Source organism: Lipotes vexillifer, unplaced genomic scaffold (genome assembly GCF_000442215.2).
Source record: "Lipotes vexillifer unplaced genomic scaffold, Lipotes_vexillifer_v1.1 scaffold40, whole genome shotgun sequence".
Taxonomy (NCBI): Eukaryota; Metazoa; Chordata; class Mammalia; order Artiodactyla; family Lipotidae; genus Lipotes; species Lipotes vexillifer.
In genome coordinates, this window is record NW_006771578.1 from 2,582,418 (window position 1) to 2,601,360 (window position 18,943).

The following is an 18,943-nucleotide window of genomic DNA, read 5'->3' on the forward strand; positions in this document are numbered from 1 at the left end:
AAAAGACAGTAAAGTTGTATTTTGACTGAGTTCTGAAACTATTACAAACTTCAGTATTTCCTATTTCTTCCTATTGTTCTAAACTAATTATATCATTATTTTAATTTTTGATACCTGGAAAGTAAAACAGATTGTACAAGTGAGCATTTGTTTATCTAATACCATTTCAAATTGTCTCGGTAAATAAACGCTAAAAGCCAGAAGCACTATGCATTTGCGCAAGAGCCATGGTAAAGCGTTACAAAAACATATGTATTCTGGACTGGAAATGTTGTCTGGATTTCAGACAACTGAAGCCATCTTAGAAGTAAAATCTTAATTGCTGACATAAAAGAGAGAAAGAACTAGAAAACATTCTTTTCACATTCAGGGCCAAACTGACACTGCAATTGATAAAGTTTCAGAGAAAATAACAAATATATTAAAAGTAGGCTACTAAGAGGAAAGAAAAGGAACACATATTGAACACTCACTACATGTGCTAAGTGATGCATTAAGTGTTTTCCTCTTCCCGACCTGAACATTATTGAGCACATACTGTATGCTAAACTCATTCATTCATGAAAGGTCATTTTAACTTGCTCTGAAATTCTTCAAAATAAGTATTATTAGTCCTGTTTTATATATGAGAAAACCAAGGCTCACAAAGATCACTCAGTTATTAAATGGTGGTGCCGTGATTTGGACAAAGTCTAATTCCATGGTCTCTGTATTTTCTGGTGCCGTGATTTGGACAAAGTCTAATTCCATGGTCTCTGTATTTTCTATCACCACAAATGAATTCTGAGATTGTCTCTCTATATGTAGCCCACATATTTGGCTCAATTTAATATAAAGATTTAATATTTAACTGGGCTTTTAATTTTCTTTAATTCCATACAGATAAAATTCTTTGCCAATGAGGACATACTAATATATGAATATGGGATGTGACATGGTCAAGCTTCAAATTTCATAAGGCTCTACAAAAACAAATGTACAGAGGAAAAAATTCCAATGACAGTCAAAGTCAAATTCATTTTTGGCAGATGTATCAGGACATACATATGTTCTAAATGAAGATGACTGATAAATATTTCCCAAAGTATCTTTTTACATAAATAAAGTAAATACTAATGGAAATATTTAGCAATCCTATTCACACTGAAAAATTCCAAAAGCATGCTGAACACTAGCAAAAGAATTCAAACGTGACAAATAGGAGAGCGAGCAAGTTGGAAAAGGTATCTAGCAAGAGTTCAGTGACTATAAAAAGCAGATCATTTTTAATATGCCACTCTAAACAATGCCTTCTACTGTAAGACACAGAGGAATTTTGAAATTTCCCAGACCGATAAAAACACAGCAGTCTCCCTTTTTAATTTTTTTAAAGTTCTAATCCCTCACCCTAAATTTCTCTGCTGAAAAATCAACATTTTTTAACCTATTTGTAACCATTTGTAACCTCAGTTACATATCTATGTAGAGAACACAATCTTTATTTTAGTGTACTTCTGAAAGAGTGAATTAATCATATTCCTCAAAGAACATATTTGTTAAATCTGAAACTTCTTTCATTAATCAAAAAGCTGTAATCGGGCTTCCCTGGTGGCGCAGTGGTTGAGAGTCCGCCTGCCGATGCAGGGGACACGGGTTCGTGCCCCGGTCCGGGAAGATCCCACATGCCGCGGAGCGGCTGGGCCCGTGAGCCATGGCTACTGAGCCTGCGCATCCGGAACCTGTGCTCCGCAACGGGAGAGGCCACAACAGTGAGAGGCCCGCATAACACACACACACAAAAAAAGTATTATTTTTTATTTCAAAGAGACCCAAAAAAAAAAAAAAAAAAAAAAAAGCTGTAATCATAAAGTGACCAGGACCTTGGAACTCTGGTTGTGGCAGTCAAAGAGAAAAAGACGATGAAGCTGATTTCTCACTCCGTCTTACTGGGGAAGAAGGGAAGAAAGTGGGTGATGTGAGAGAATGAACACTGCAGTATCAAGTTCTCCCCAGCAGGAAGAATCGCCACCTGAGGACCAGCTTCTCCAAACCAGGGCGACCATGAAGACAATTTTGGGAGTGGCCCTAACCTCTGACAACTGCCACCACTGCTGCCACTGTTTTTACTCTTAGTTCTGGTACTAATGTGGGTTTTAGTATGCGTGTGAGTGAGTGTGAGGATGGCAGAAGAAAAGGAGAGAGGCTGAAACAGATAAGGAGAAAGAACTAGACACCGAGAATGTTTTTGTCATTATGATGATTCATATATTGTAAGCTTCAATGATATTTAGTAAATGTAATGTTGCTAAGTAATACAAAATGATCTATGTTATAGAATCTAAACAGATCCTGCCAAAGATTACTTGAGATAAAAGAGCCGCGTAGCACAGGGAGATCAGCTCGGTGCTTTGTGACCACCGAGAGGGGTGGGATAGGGAGGGTGGGAGGGAGGGAGACGCAAGAGGGAAGAGATATGGGAACATATGTATATGTTTAACTGATTCACTTTGTTATAAAGCAGAAACTAACACACCATTGTAAAGCAATTATACTCCAATAAAGATGTTAAAAAAAAAAAGAAAAAACTTTTAACTTAAAAAACAAAAAAGATAAGTTTGTTTATTCACAGCAGAGGGATAAAGGCTTTACATCAAATCATGAAATCCAGTTGTCAAAATTGATTTCTAATGTGTTAACAACTACACTATTGCATCATTATAGAAGGCAAATTAGGTGGAGAGTTTACATAATCAAGTCTTGCTCTGCTATTCTAATTAGGTTTCATTTGTGTTTCTTGCTTGTCATCATTCATTCTTTAGGCATATTAAGACAGAAAAAAAAACACAACATAAACAATGCAATAAATAAATATCAACCCAGACAGAAAGAATAAATGGTACTAATAAAAAGAACATTCAGAATGAATATATTTATAGAGTATAGAAAAGTACTAAATACAGTACCTACATTAGGAGGGGTCAAATCTGCATTTCATGAAGCAAAACAGGAAAGTATTATAAATTATGAGACAGATAACAATAGCCCACACACAAGACAAGTAATGAATATTGTAAATTTTTTCATGTACACTAAACACATTAAAAAGAGAACAATACTGGAGTCAAACTGTAGCTTTCAAAGGAGAAAAAAGCTACAAATAATTATTTTTTCCAATAGCTATAATTCATTGTCCATATTGGTGGTGTAACTATGTTATGTGGTCATTTAAGAGAACGTTTTAAATGTATGATGGTTTTCACTAAACTCTTATGGAGAAATGACAGACATGTAAAATCTACCTCAGCATTCTCTTTTAACCAAAATGAAAAACGACTTTAAGTTGAACTTTTTAATAAATGCACACGCCTGCACACAGTAAACTTCATCTCCCACCACAATCCCCTACCTCTGACAGTGAAGTAAGACAATACCACAAAAAGATACACACAGTGAATCAATTAAAGACAGAAAGAGCATACCTTCCAATAAATTCATATCGATGTCATTATTATCAGGCTTGTGTAGGCTTGGGTATGTGTTAAACAGATTAGCTACAAAAGCTAAATTAAGTTTAGGATTGCCTGAAACCACATCTGCAGGAGTAACAAACTGTCTGCAGCCCAGTTTATCTGCTTCCTGAAGCATGAATTCAGCACGCTTCAAGTCATTTGCCTCCTAAACAATGAAATAAAACAAAAATGTTCAAGATTAAACTTTTTACTGACATAATTTTAAATCCATATACATATTTATAAGCAACTACTTTTCTGGAAATATATCAAATAATGGTTCAAAATAGGGTCAGAATGTGCAGGAATTCCAAATTAACTTCCCCATTTCTTTTAAATCGACAAGAACAAGTCTCTGAGTTTTCTTGCTGGGATCAGAGGAATATTTCACCCTCATTGCTGAAGTACTCAACAAAACTCTCAAACATTGTATCAGTAAGCTTCTACTGGCTGAATTATAGGTAACTTGCTCAAGGCCATATACTAGAATGCTTTCTGGCTAAGAGGCTTAGCTATCTCACCCTTTCTACTCTGGTATTTCCAGTAGACTCTTTTCTCAATGAAAAACAAGCTGGGATACATATAAAAAATATTAAAATCAGTAGGAACAGCACTTTTCACAATTGCAAAACCCTGGAAACAAACCAAATGCTTACCAACAGGACAGCAGATGAAAACTGTGAAACTGTGTTATATTCACACAATGACATATAACAATACGAGTGACTCACTAATATAATATGTTCAAAATAAGTATAGAAATTTAAGTACATGATAAACTTTATATGAGGTTAAAAAGTAAAATAAATTTTGTAGAAAACAAACTTATGGTTACCAGAGGATAAGTAGGGGAGGGATAAATTGGGAGATTGGGATTGACATATACACACTACTATATATAAAATAGATAAGTAATAAGGACCTATTGTGTAGCACAGGGAACTCTACTCAATACTCTCTAATGGCCTATATGGGAAAAGAATCTTAAAAAAGAGTGGATATATGTATACGTATAACTGATTCACTTTGCGGTACACCTGAAACTAACACAACATTGTAAATCAACTATACCCCAATAAAAAAAATGTTTTTAAGTAAAATAAATTTAATTTTGTAAGAAATACCTTTAGTTGAAAGAAAACTACAGCAAAAGAAAGGCAAAAAACGATGAACATAAGATTCAGGATGGTGATTATCACATTAAGGGGACGCAGAGAGATGGCATAGGGAAGAACTACACAGCTAAATGTAAACTGCTGTCAAAGTCTTAGCTTTCTTGTTGGATTGAGGGTTTGTATGAGCTTGTTACAATTTCAATACAAACAAACAACTACCAAACAAAAATTAACAAAAAGAGGGACATGCCTGGACCCATGATGAGAGTATATCATGACCAAGGATTATGACTTATCTAATTCTGTGCACCAGAGTTGTAAATAAAATGTAATTGAAATCAGAGAAAGCAATAGGTTCAATGCAATTAAACAGCAATAAAAAGCTCCTCAGGTAGACGTGAATAGATCACAGTATGTGGACCTTACTTAGATCTTAATTCAGATAAATTATAAAAAAGAAAACCTGACATTTATGAGGCAACAGGAAATGTCAACACTGACTAGTTATTTTGATATTACAAATTATTGCTAATTTTTTAGTTATGTAAGGTATTATGGTTATATTTTTAAAGGGTCTTTATCTTTTAGAAGTATGTATTGATGAAATGATACCATGTTTAGGGTTTGCTTCAAAATAATATGGAAGAGGAAGCAAATAGGTAGGTGATAAATGAAGAAACAAGATTGACCATGAGTTGATAGTTGTTGAACTTGGGGGATGAACACATGGTAGTTCAGTATATTAAGTCTGTCCACTTCTGAATAGGTTTGAAACTTTCTGTAAGTTTTTTTAACTTCCTAATTTTTGTACTCAAGCTAATTTGTAAATTTTGCAATACTGATTTTTTAGATTTTATAATAATGTAAAATATAATTAATTAGTGATGACTCAAGTTGCCTTTAAAACTAAATATTCTGGATATTACACTTTAAGTACTTAATAGATTTTCATACAAACTATAATCTGACCATACTTTAAGGTTTCAATAGAACCATCCCTGGTACTTACAACTTATGCTAAAAGAATGGGCTTCCTATAAAATGTGTTAGATGGGTCAGGATTTGTATCAGTTCTTCCTTCACCATAAATACTAGGAACTGCCATTTTTTATTTTGTGTATTGTCAAATATAAGTTGAAAGAACTGATAATCAATTGCTTAGAAATCTAATAACAGCTTGTTGCTCCCTTTCCTTGTGCACAGCCGCAAAAGCACCCTGGTGTGTTCCAGTAATGTTGCATCAGGGAAATGTGAGTGTAGGGTTGATTCCACACATACTCAAGGTCAGAATTCTGCAATTCCCCTTCCTCACTCAGCCAGATGGCTTAGCATGAAAATTTAGAGCCTAGGGCATGAAAAACAACTTCTGAAAAGCAAAGAGCCAAGGTTTAATGAAGGGCTGAGGACGCCACCAGGGAATGCTGCCTGAAGCGAACTGTACTCTAAATATGACTGTACTCGCTAGTCAAATTCATAGAGATGCAAAGTAGCATAGTGGTTACCAGGAGCTTGGGAGAGTGGGGAATGGGGAGTTATTGTTTAATGGATACAGACTTCACTATGTGATGAGGAAACATTTTTGGAGAGGGATACTGGTGATGGTTGCACGTACTGCAAATGTAACGCCACAGAGCTGTACACATAAAATGGTTAAAATGGTCATTTTTATGCTATGCATATTTTATCAAAATTTTTTAAAAGTTTAATTAAAAACTATACTCACATTAAATCCTGAAAGGTCAATGGCAATGGCAGGTCCATCATCCCGGTCACCTTTTGGTGCAATCTGATTAAGCAGATGAAAATAGGCTCTTGAATCCTTTAAGGAAAGAAACAAAATAGAATTTTTCAAATGAATAAAATCATCATTGGATTTAGGGGGAAAAGTACTCAAATTGAAGCAATTGTCCTCATCTCGAAGAATGGAATAATAACTTAGTAACCTTTACTTGTTACTTACAGGATCCTGAATGCACTATGCTGTTTCACTCTTGAGAGCTTCTAGCAACACTGTTTCCTAAACCTGGAATGCCCTTCCTCACCTCTTTCATTTGTTTACACTCCTAAGGATCAGCATTAGTTAAGATTAGGGCCAAGTTTCCTTGACAAGTCTCTTCCAGTGGGGAGGGAAGTGTTTCAAGCTACTTTGGTTCAGAGACACACCTGAAGACCCCCTTTTTGTCTACTGATTCCCTATGCCCTCTGATACTCTGGTTTCCTCTTAGCTGGTTATTGAGAAAGTGGAAGTAAGTATTAAACTGGTCAAGCCCACAAGGGCCTCTAGTCTAGCAATAGATGTAATTCTCAGCCCAAATTAACAGACTGACATTCTCATTATAATCTAATCTATCCGTGGTGTACAAAAAGGGAAATGATACTTTAATTTGCTAATGCTACCATCTCTTTCCTATCACAACCAGTTGTATTTCTTTTTAAAAGCCAATAAACCAGTTTTTTTTTTTTTAGTAAAAGATTTTGTGATTATAAGTGGGGGATCCACCTCACACAGAGAAATGCAAAAATTTCATTTTCTACACTGTGTGCTTGTGAATTAAACTTCAATTCAAATTTAAGTCTGTGATTGAAGTTCTTTTTTGCCTTTGTTTAAAAAATCACAGCCATATCACACACACACATACAAGTTAAGTCTGAACTCCTTTCGTTCCTGACATGCATCTACATCCTTTTTGTATGTCACAAATTTGAACATTAAAATATGAACCTTAATGTCCTGGCTGAAGTTGCTGATGGTACGCCATCCTGCATTGGTCAGATGGTAGTTCACCCAACGCAGCAGTAATTCCTCTGGAGAAAGCTTCATCAGCTCTTCTAGATCCTCACCTTCATTTAGCAATGCAATCAGGGCTGAGAGGAAAACAATGAGATATAAATTCTTCCCATAGTAAGTATATATCAATGAAAAGTAAATACTTTTGATGACCTTACCTTCATTCCTGGAAATCTCAATATCAGCAAAAAGACCAACTTTGATGATCTGCCAGAGAAGTCCCAAGACCAAGTGAGGTTTTCCTTCTTTGAGATCCTGTGCACCAATGTTGACCACTGTACAGCCTATGGCTGAGGCAGAATTCAGGGCTAGGTTTAAATTTTCCTGAGTCGCCACAAAGAAAAATACACGTGAGAAAGTACTTTCTAAACTCTTATCAACAAGTTGTGAAGGTAAATAAGACACAATGGATGGTGAAACTTCCCATTTTTTAACATAAGTAGTACTTATATCACCTCTATATGCCAATGACTTTCAAAGCCGTATCTCCAGGCCACACTTCCTCCCAGCACCCACTCTAAGCTCTACACCTGTATACATATTTGGTTATGTCTACCTGGATGTTTCACAAGTATCTCAAACTCAGCATGTCCATAATTGAAGCAATTTTCTGGCCATGCTTCCCTAGTCTTCCTCTAATCCTCTGTCAAAACTGGCTTTTCCTTTATTTCCTGTCTTGGTTGACAGGACCAACCTTCATTCTTGCTTCTTTCTTCCTAAGTCAGAAACCTGAGCAGAATCCTTGTTCTTCTTGCCTCTAACATCCTGTGACCAAATTCTGTCAATTCCACCTTCTAAATACCTCTGGAAACTGTCAGTACCTTTCTTCAAGTTTCTTAATTCCTTCCTAACACCCATGCTCAGACACTCTCTAAAACCCACCTTCCATAGTACCCTGCTGTTGGTAAGCTTATTAAAATATGGACCCGATGGCATTCCCTAGCTTTAAAACCCTACAAATGTTCCCCATCATTCCCACTATCTCCTCTCACTCACTCTGTTCCAGCTCTATAGGGCCTTTGAACTTGCTATTCCCTCTGCCTGGAACACACTTTCCTCAAATATCCACAATTCCTTTATATTGCTCAAATGCACATAATGGCTTTCTCCAATTATCCTACACAAAATAGCAAGCATCACCACAGGTTTTGCTGGCACTCATTATTCTCTATTTTGCTCTGTATCATTCTCCAACATGTTATATAGTTATATATTTATTTTTATATCACCCCCGATTAGAGTATGAGCTCTAATTATGATGAGAGAAAGAACTCCTACAACTCAACAACAATAAAACAACCTGATTAAAATATGGGCAGACGACATGAACATACATTTCTCCAAAGAAGATATCAGATAGACAGTAAGCACGTGAAAAGCAAATCAACATGACTAATCATTAAGGAAACATCAACCAAACCACAATGAGGTACCACGTCACACCCATCAGGATGTCTATTATTAAAAAATAAATAAAATAAAATAAAATAACAAGTGTTGGAGAGGATGTAGATAAGTTGGAACCCTGTGCATTGCTAGTGGGAATGTAAAATGGTGCAGTTTCTGTGGAAAACAGTATGGCTATTCTTCAAAAAATTAAACACAGAAGTACCAAATAGTTTAGCAAATCCACTTCTGGATATTTACTCAAAAAAAAAAAGCAAGCTAGGACTCAAAGAGATATTTGTATACCCATGTGTGTAGCAGCATTATTCACAAAAGCCAAAAGGTGGAAACAACCCAAGTGTCCAGCCACAGATAAACAGATAAGTAAAATATGGTATAGGCATACAATAGAATATTATTCAGCTTTAGAAAGGAAGGGAATTCTGTACAGGCTGCAACATGGATGAATCCTGAAGACATTCTGCTAAGTGAAATAAGCTGGTCATAAAAAAGAACTATTGTATGATTCCATTTATATGAGGTACCCAGAGTAGCCAAATTCATAGAGACAGAAAGTGGAATGGTGATAGCCAGGGGATGGGGGAGTGGACAATGGGGAGGTTTTTTTTAAAATTAATTAATTTATTTATTTATTTATTTATTTATGGCTGCATTGGGTATTCGTTACTGCACGTAGGATTTCTTCAGTTGAGGTGAGCGGAGGCATGGGCTTCTCATCATGGTGGCCTCTCTTGTTGTGGAGCACGGGCTCTAGGAGCACGGGCTTCAGTAGTTGTGGCACATGGGCTCAGTAGTTATGGCTCGTGGGCTTCAGTAGTTGTGGCTCACAGGCTCCAGAGCGCAGGCTCAGTAGTTGTGGCACACAGGCTTAGTTGCTGCGCAGCATGTGGGATCTTCCCGGACCAGGGCTAGAACCCGTGTCCCCTGCGTTGGCAGGCAGATTCTTAACCACTGCGCCAGCAGGGAAGCCCCAGGGAGCTATTATTTAATGGGTATAGAGTTTCAGTTTGGGAGGATGAGAAGAGTTTTGGAGAAGAATGGTATTGATGAATCCATAGCAATGTGAATGTATTTAATGCCACAGAACTGTACACTTAAAAATGGTTAAAGTGGTCAATTTTATGTTATGTGTATTTTACAACAATGGGAAAAAAAGGAAAAATGGCCCAGAGCCATCTTGAAGGTGCTCTCTGTGGCCAAATCTGGGACAAGTTAAGCACCAAAATAATCAAGCACAGTAATGAATTAAGCCACTGGAAAAAGTAGGAATTCCTGAGTCCTATCAATGACAGAGAGAAAGAGAGAAGAGAGGTCTCTGGGTTACAGAAGAATGCCAAATAATAAAAGACTAGGGCTTCCCTGTTGGCGCAGTGGTTGGGAATCCGCCTGCTGATGCAGGGGACATGGGTTCGTGCCCGGGTCCGGGAGGATCCCACATGCCGCGGAGCGGCTGGGCCCGTGGGGCCATGGCCGCTGAGTCTGCGCGTCCGGAACCTGTGCTCCGCAACGGGAGAGGCCACGGCAGTGAGGGGCCCGCGTACCGCAAAAAAAAAAAAAATTTAAAAAGAGTAGTAAATGTGGAGGAAGGGCTGGAGTTGAAAAAAACCCCATAATTTTGCAACCATCATGGTAAAGACTAGGTTAGGAAAGAATCATCAATCTAGGGAATCTAAAATCTAGGGGAAAATTCTGTTATGGAGCAGGATATCTGCATAGCCTTCAAGTGTTTCCTCATGGACTGCTTATTAGTTGCAAGGGAGAAAAAGAAAAGGAAACAGTAATTATACAGCGGAGAAACTGGGTAACATCTTAACCTGATGATAAAAACTAACATCAACTATAAGAGACATACAGATATCTCGTGCCTCTCAATATACAAATTTATAAACTTGATAACTATACTGTGGTAATATAAGAGAAAATCCTTGTTCTGAGTAAATATATGCTAAGGAATTCACTGGTAAAGAGTGATAAGGTGTGTAACTTATCCTCAAGTGGTCCAGGAAAAAATGCGTACACACGCACACACGAGGGAGAAAGCACAAATATTAAAGTGCAATAAATCACTAACAACAGGTGAACCCAGGTAAAGGATGTATGAGTGTTTTTGTATAGTTTTTAGTTTTGCAACTTTCTCTATGTTTGAAATTATTTTCAAATAAACCTAAAAAAAAGGGTAACTCAAAGATTTTTTATCCAAACATGCCATTAATTTTAATCTAAAAGCTTAATTGAGGGCAATATTTATTTAATAATATTAATTAATCTTTGCTTTAGTTGTCATCTATCAATGCTATACCAGTGATCAGAAACACAAATGTACAGAAAAAGAGCCACCAAACGACAAAAAAACAGTTTGGGACAACACAAGGCAGCAAATTGGAAAAGACACTGAATTAGAAAAATTTACAGTTACCTTGGCTTTTAACATTTTTCTTTTTATTCCCTCCTCCTCAAATTTCTTCCCTAAATAACAAATGCATACTATGTACCGATGACATTTTTCCGATCACCTTTCCACCTTCTGGAAAGGCACGGTGGCCTGTTTGCTGCTAGGCCTTATTTTTGTGGCTATTTAATGGTGATAAATAATCAATACAGTCAGACTTTTAAGTCACCAAAGATAAGAGGAGGTAACTTTAAGAGCTAGGGGATTTGTTGTTAATTGTGTTTGATTTGCTTTGGGGAAAAGGTAGAGATTGTCTTTTCCTCTTTTATTTCTACAGTCCACGTTTGGGTGGGGCCCCTGCTCCCACAGTTTGTTTAAATTTTTATGTTTACTAGCCAGAAGTTACACAAAGGTTTACAAAGCAGAGTGATTATTTCAATGGCTTCCTCTTACAGTATGCTGAAGCAATTTATCTTGCTGGGCTCCAAGTAAGTGGCTGTATCTCTTGGGGTTTAGTCAAGGGTAACTGAAGTAAGCATTTGGAATTAAATTATTTTTGTAGTGGTATTAAGCAATATTCATTTAAATGCAGTTCTCCCAAAAGAAGGCAGAACCAGAGAATCCTTCAATATATTTACAACCTAAATAAACATGAAAAATGTGAAAATATTTTCAGTAAATTTCAAGTATTTTCTAGATATTCAGAAGATTTTTCATACCTTCAGACATGTTTAATTACCTTAAATCAAATCAATATAACTTTCAAGAGACAGCCTCTGCCAATTTACGCTAGACCAGGAATATTTTTCTCTCTTCATTTCCAAGAGCATAAAGAATGTTTGCTCTGGTTGTGATTCCCCAGAATGCATTAGCTGGGGAAAGAACTGGACTGAAAATTATTCCAGTAATTGTGTTAATCTTGCAATGACCCATTACATCGACAGCATGGTACTGTGGCCAAAAGAAATATGTAATTTCACCAAATTGACTGTAATAGCTAGTGAGAACCAAAACCTTCCACTGCGTTTCTCAGCCTGGACAGTGACAAGGAAACCACACTTTAATGTGATTTTGCACTTATTCCTCTGTCTTCACTGGCATGACTTTATTCTTCCAGAAGAAGGCAAAATATTTGATTGTTCATTGCAGCCACTACTTGCAAGACCTATCAACTCCTCAGTGGAAAGCATCAATGGACAGTTAATACTCTAAAAGATTCTTTGACACCCTCACCTTGAAATCCTCCCCTTGCAATTTGCACCAGTTCTGACTGTTGCGTCAGTTGCATCATCATCCTTACCCAGTCATTAGTCTCCTCTCTTCCCCTCTCCCACGGTGAAAGACCCACCTTAAACCACAATTCCAAATCATCAATTCTAACCTCAGCTTGAAGACACTGCCACAGGTTTGCAGGTGGTGTTTTCTCTTAACTGCTGTAAGCAGTAAAACTCAGCTTTGTCTTAACAGGTTATGTTGGTGATATATGGAGAACCAGCTTTCGATGTTAATTTTATTCAAAAATGTTGGCTTTACAAGTATAGTAAATGACTTCTGAGTAATTGGCTAAAAATGGATTGAAAATAAGGAGCTAAAATGTGCTTCCTCAAATAAATGGTAGTTTCTAATTGGTAAATACATTATTGCCCTACTGGAAATGAGGGAATGGGATGACCACTATTGTCTAGAGCCGATTCTAAAGAACAAGAAGTAACAGGAGAACCCCATACAGAGGTTGCTCTCCAAGTCCTAACATGGACAACTGCCCTGAGTGCTCAACCTTCCTTCCTGAAGACCTGTTTTGGGGGGGATAGGCGAGAACAATGGGGAGCCTTCAACAACGGAGACATAAGAGAGGTGTTGTTCCTCCTTGTGTTTCAGTGTTCTAATCTGTAAAGTAGGATACCTTACCTTACAGAGATATTAACAAAACAATCAAGCAAACATGGCAGCTTATCTTGGATAAGACATCCATTCTCTCCCATCTTTTTTGTGCATCAGTGAATTGTCTGTGTCTAAGATAGAGCCCACTTTACCAGGCAGAAAAATTTACACTGTTGTGTTAGATGGTTTCTCATGTCCCTTCTATTTTGATTAACTATCCAACTCTTTACTAACAGTCTCAAATAGGCATTGCAAGTTTTCTTTCTTTTAATTCATACCCCTTTGCAAATTTTCATTTCCAATAAAGCTTCAATTCCAGATGAGTCCACTTCTGTTAATGATTTTTTTTAGAGGGCTGTGCTAAACACCTATCGGGTAAGGACAAAGGCATTCTTTGTTATTCAGATTTCATCCTTATTTTACATATCATCACTTTCACTGCATTTGTAATGTCCAAATGAGATTTATGTTTTCCCTACTTAAAGTGTAATTGAAATTAAGCTCATATATGTGTGTGTACATTTGTAAACATATGTAAGTGTAAAGTATATACATACACACCTTGTATATATGTGAGTATATCAATTGCAATGGATTTTTTACATTTATAAGGAACAGATTCAATCTCCTATACCTACTGTTGGGTTAGTTTCCTGACTTTTAGGTCCCTAAATCATTGCCATCTGTTTGACTCTTACTCATATAATTATTTTTCTTTCAATAATGACAAACAATCAAAAGAATGCAGCTCAGTAACACATTGTGTAGAAAGAGAGATGACCAAGTATCCAAGATCATAAATGAGTCCTGCTCTTAGCTACTTGATCTCTTTCCCTTCCTTTCATAGTTATTGTATGTCATTTTCATCCTTTTATATTTCTCTTCTTTCATACATCATGATACTTTACCAACCTATCATCATGAGGTGAAAAACTATATTATCACAATCTTTTACAAATGAATTAGGCTTCTTCGAGATAAAGTTTCATGGGAAATGGGTAGCTGTCTAGCAGATCTATTCCCAGAGCTCTAAAATTACTGAATAAACAAAACAGATTTAATAACCACAGTAACACTTTGCCCCTTCCCAGAGGGCTATCTTTTCTCATTCTACATTAGTACACTTTTTCAAGCATCTTAGAGACCTTGACTATTATCCCTACTCATATTGGAAGAATACTATCTCTAAAAACAGAAGTATAAAAAACTTAGCCCCTCAGACCCATCCTATAGTATTGCAAAAATAGTTACAGAATATTTTTCTTCATTTTCTCCAATGCACTGCATATAAGTATTAAATGTAAAACCGTACAATTAATGTATACAATAGTAAGAAATGTTGCATTTCAGATTCAGGGCCATAAAAAATTGTGTGACACATGTATTCTAAAAATAAGATGTATATTTTCAACAATGATAGATATTAGAGGAAACATCCTGACACAAGATATAAAGGAGAATAAACTTCTGGCAATTGCAGTCAGAAAGGGACTTCAAGAATGGTAGTTTCTGCTAGGAATATGTAACATTACTGGAAAATGGGGGTCAAGGAAGCCATGTTAGTCAACAGCCAATTCTGTACTACTCAAGAAAAACGGGAAATGGGAGGACCCCTTGGATAGTCTGAGACTAACCACGTACCACTACTCCAAGGTCATAGCTTCCTTACAGAAGAGCCTTAACAACCTTAGCAAAGTCAAGAATTATACCTGCCAATAGAAATAAAGGAAACAGCCTAGCAGTAGCTTACTTTTAATAGCTACAGCTGTGACTAGTACATTAACTTAGTTGCTTATTACTACCACCACATGAGAGTGGCAGTATAGCTTGGTGATTAAAAGGATGGGCTCTGGAGCTAGACTACTGGGACCAGATCCTGCATCGGCCACTGTGCAACCTCTCAGTGCCTCAGTTTCCTCATCTGTAAAATCAGAGCATCCACCTTACTTTAAGGCTGCTGGGAGAAGTCAAAGGGATAATTCATGTGGTGTGTTCAGAACAGTGACTTGTACCTAGTATGTACTTAGTAGATACTGATATTCCCCTATTGATCTAGAGATTTTGAGGGAAAAAGTGTGGTGACTATAAATTCCCGGACTTTAACAAGATCTAAATGGAGAAGCTGACTACAGAACAATCTAGTACAGAAAGAATAGCAAAAATTTTGTGAAATGGTAAAACATGTGGTCAAACTATGGAGTATTCTTATCTCAATCAACCAACAAAAACAATGGCATCAAGCGAATATTCATTAATAAAAATAACTCAGTAACTACAATAGTTGAGTAACATAATCTGAACACTACTTTAAATTTCATCCAACGTACTTCGAATCTTAATTTCTTCCTTAAAAAATGCAGCTGAATTTTTACTTAGTAAAAACCTAGTTTTTAATAGGAAACCAAAATTATGTTAAATCAAAGGATTTGCCTGGGCCTAAAGATCCATTAATAAGGGATCCATGATCCTTACAGTAACTTGATTACTAGCAAAGGACAAATACTTACAGAAATAGTGAAAGGCGTGAGCTTCTTCTTATTAATGGCTCTTTCATCAATTGTATCTGGTTCAGATAAGTTGATCATTTTACTAAAGAGAAAATGGGAATAATTTAGTTTAAGACTCCCAGAAATGTTTTCAGTTTATCTTTGCAGGTAGACAATAAAGTTAAATTTTGAAAAGTAACCATCCATTTCTTCGAAATACTATACTATAATTCACGTCAGGGACTTAATTTTTAAAATCTAAGAAATATTCCCTGACCTAAAACACATTCATCATTCACTGCAATTATAATCTTAGCATTTCCTTCTAACTGTTTTCAAACACTCTTGCATTTTCTTTACATGAATCTTGCCTTTATTTCCTTTAATGATCATCAACATTCAGCAGCCTGAAATGTTGAACAAAAAAATCCTCAAGAAGGCAAATTTCATAAAGTGATAACCACAGCGTTAAAATGACTGTTGCTGCAGAAAGATGAAGAGCCAGAGACTTGGTCTGAAATTTCAGTAATTCAAACATTTTAAAAGAAACTAATATAAATTTTATCTCTGTATTTTAATAAAGGTAAGAAAATTCCCATTCAATTCATAGTAGGAATTTCCTCTGAAGGTCAGAGGAACAGATCAGACTTGTAGGTAGAATTCAAGGTATATTGTATATGTAATGCCCTAAAAACTAATATCCTGTACTCATCGATAGTTTTTTATTTTTAACTTAAAAACACAGAAAAAAGACTGAGGAAATGTGTCAGAATATCAATAATAGCTATTTATGGGTGCTAAGAATATTTGTGGTTTTTTTCTTCTTTGAAAGTCTTCTGTTTTTTTATAAACTTAAAAAATAAGAGATATCTGCTTTGTTCAAAGAAGTATGCTGGGACTTTAGTACACACAACAAGGACAAAGACATGCCCTTAGAGAGTTTACAATCTAGTGAGCAGAAATAGATTGCAAAGAGCCATGGATATGACAAGATTGAATTAAAATGTTAATCTAATTTAAGCACAAATGAGATACATAGTTCTATTATATTTCCTCATATTCCTGTCCCAGTCAATGATCAACAGTCCCACACTGAGAAGTGAAGAAAGAAACAATGGGGAATTCCCTGGCAGTCCAGTGGTTAGGACTCCATGCTTTCACTGCCAGCAGGACCAGGTTCAATCCCTGGTCGGGGAACTAAGATCCTGCAAGCTGCGTGGCACAGCCAAAAAAAAAAAGAAAAGAAAAGAAAGAAACCCTGTGAACATTATTAAATGCATCAGAGGAGTAACTCAAAAGTTTCCTGGCATCGTTAAGGAAACAGATGAAAAAGATACCAAATAAGAGACTGCATTTGAAAGAAAATGTTGGGAAATATATAGTACTTGATTTTCTATATAATATATAGAAAATATAAAAATTTCAAGGCTAATGTAGCTACTTGTTAACTAATTTCAAAAGATAATGGATTCACTGAATTGTAGTTTTCACTGAATGCTCTTCAGTAGACAGTAAGAACATAGCTCCCTTAATGCAATGCTCAACTCACCAAAGAAGGATGCCATCGGCAAGTGATTTGAAAAGACTGCCATCATTGGGATTCATAGGTATGAGATGCTTACAGTCAGCGTCATTCTCCAGGGCTTTGTTTATCCAGTTAACAAAAGCCACTTTTTCTTCCTCTGAAAACAGAAAATCTTAGTTGGCATACTTCATTTCACAAAATTAATTGCACCGCAAAAATATAATTTTAAATTTCTGTTCAAAAATAATAAATGCCAATTTTTAAAACCCTACTGAAACAATAAAGGGTTTAAGAGGGAGTAGCTTTAAAGAAAAAGGGGAATTCATTCCACTTTTTTCATCTGATATATCAGGGAAGAGTAAGTCATATAGCTTAAGTTAGCACAATAAATATTCGGTTTGATTCTAAAATCTTTCCAAATATATATTGCTTCTGAGAGCTAGTGGATCAGGAACCAAACACCAGTGATCAGATTACACACACAACACACACACACACACACACACACACACACACACACACACACACACACACACACACATCTATGCACGTCATATATGCCAGGGGGGAAAATACAAGAAACAAATAACCACAGCAATAAATTCCCCTGCCCCCCAAAAAACTTTCATAGAGTTGTGATTTGGAACTTACAACAGAAACACTAGTTTTAATCAAGAGTTATTTGAATGAATAAAATAGCTCCATTTCTGTAGAATTTCTATTATATGAAATGAAGACCCAACGCAGCCAAAAATAAATAAATAAATTTATTTAAAAAATAATAAAAAGTAAAAAAAAAAGAAAAGAAAACTGACACATCTAGATACCAGTCCTACTCTCAGCCATCTTCATCCTCAACTTCTCAACCCATGGTTTCCAGCATAAAAACAGTGATCTTCAGGCAGAAAAAATTGTTGGGCTATGCAGTGGGGAAAATAGGAAGGAACTTAAAGGAAAAATGGTCTACTGTCTTATTATTATTATGTAAATATAAAAATGATTTAACAATATAAAACTTAAAGGAAAATAATTCCCATTTCCATCACAGGGTAGCTGGCCTATCTCTTTATTGCCCCAATTCCTAGAACTAGGTAATTTTCCTAAGGGCATATTTGGCAGATACCCCCAAATTCAATCCAACACACACACACACAGTCAATAAAGACACAAACATTTATTTCTGTAGGTATCATTATCTTCTTACTTCACTATACATACCTGCTTAGGGACTTAGAATCTAGGGATTTAAAGATCACTAAGATACTGTACCTCCCATCAAGGAATTTTTAGGGTAGTGATAAGATAAAACAGATATACAAAGAAATGCAACTAAAGGGAAATGAACATACCACAAGAGTGATATAAGTAATGTTTCAGGAAATTTAAGGAAGGAATCATTTCTTATTAGGTTGATCAAGAAAAGGCTTTATGGAGAAGGTACTATTTGAAAGATAGATATTTAATAGGTGTAGATGGTCAGGGAAAGGAAATATGTTCCAGATATAGGAACCAGGACTGAGATACCACTTCCCAACTACTGGATGGCTGTAATAAACAAAATAGACAATAACAAGTGTCGACGAGAATGTGGAGGAATTGGAACTTTCATACCTTGCTCGAGGGAATGTAAATGTGTGGCCACTTTGGAAAACAGTTTGGCAGTTCTTTAAAATGTTAAACACAGAGTTACCAAAAGACCACTCCTAGGTGTATACCTAAGAGAATTCAAAGCATATGTCCACACAAAAAATGTGTACACTAGCGTTCATACAGAATTATTCATAATAGCCAAAAAGTGTAAACAACCCAAATATCTATCAGCTGATGGAAGGATAAACAAAACGTGATATTAGCCATAGAACAG

At 36.1% G+C, this 18,943-nt stretch overlaps 1 protein-coding gene across 1 annotated transcript in view; it reads right to left on the bottom strand.

Annotated features, from left to right (window-relative positions):
- The window catches only part of PLS1 (plastin 1), a 79,776-nt gene that overhangs the window by 21,214 nt on the left and 39,619 nt on the right, over positions 1-18,943 (bottom strand). Inside the window, exons 5-10 of the mRNA XM_007446948.1 lie at positions 17,104-17,236; positions 15,576-15,657; positions 7,550-7,715; positions 7,326-7,468; positions 6,327-6,422; positions 3,459-3,654 (exon numbers count right to left, since the gene is read on the bottom strand). Coding sequence (XP_007447010.1) covers positions 3,459-3,654; positions 6,327-6,422; positions 7,326-7,468; positions 7,550-7,715; positions 15,576-15,657; positions 17,104-17,236 — 816 coding nt within the window. The remainder of the gene's footprint in view (positions 1-3,458; positions 3,655-6,326; positions 6,423-7,325; positions 7,469-7,549; positions 7,716-15,575; positions 15,658-17,103; positions 17,237-18,943) is intronic.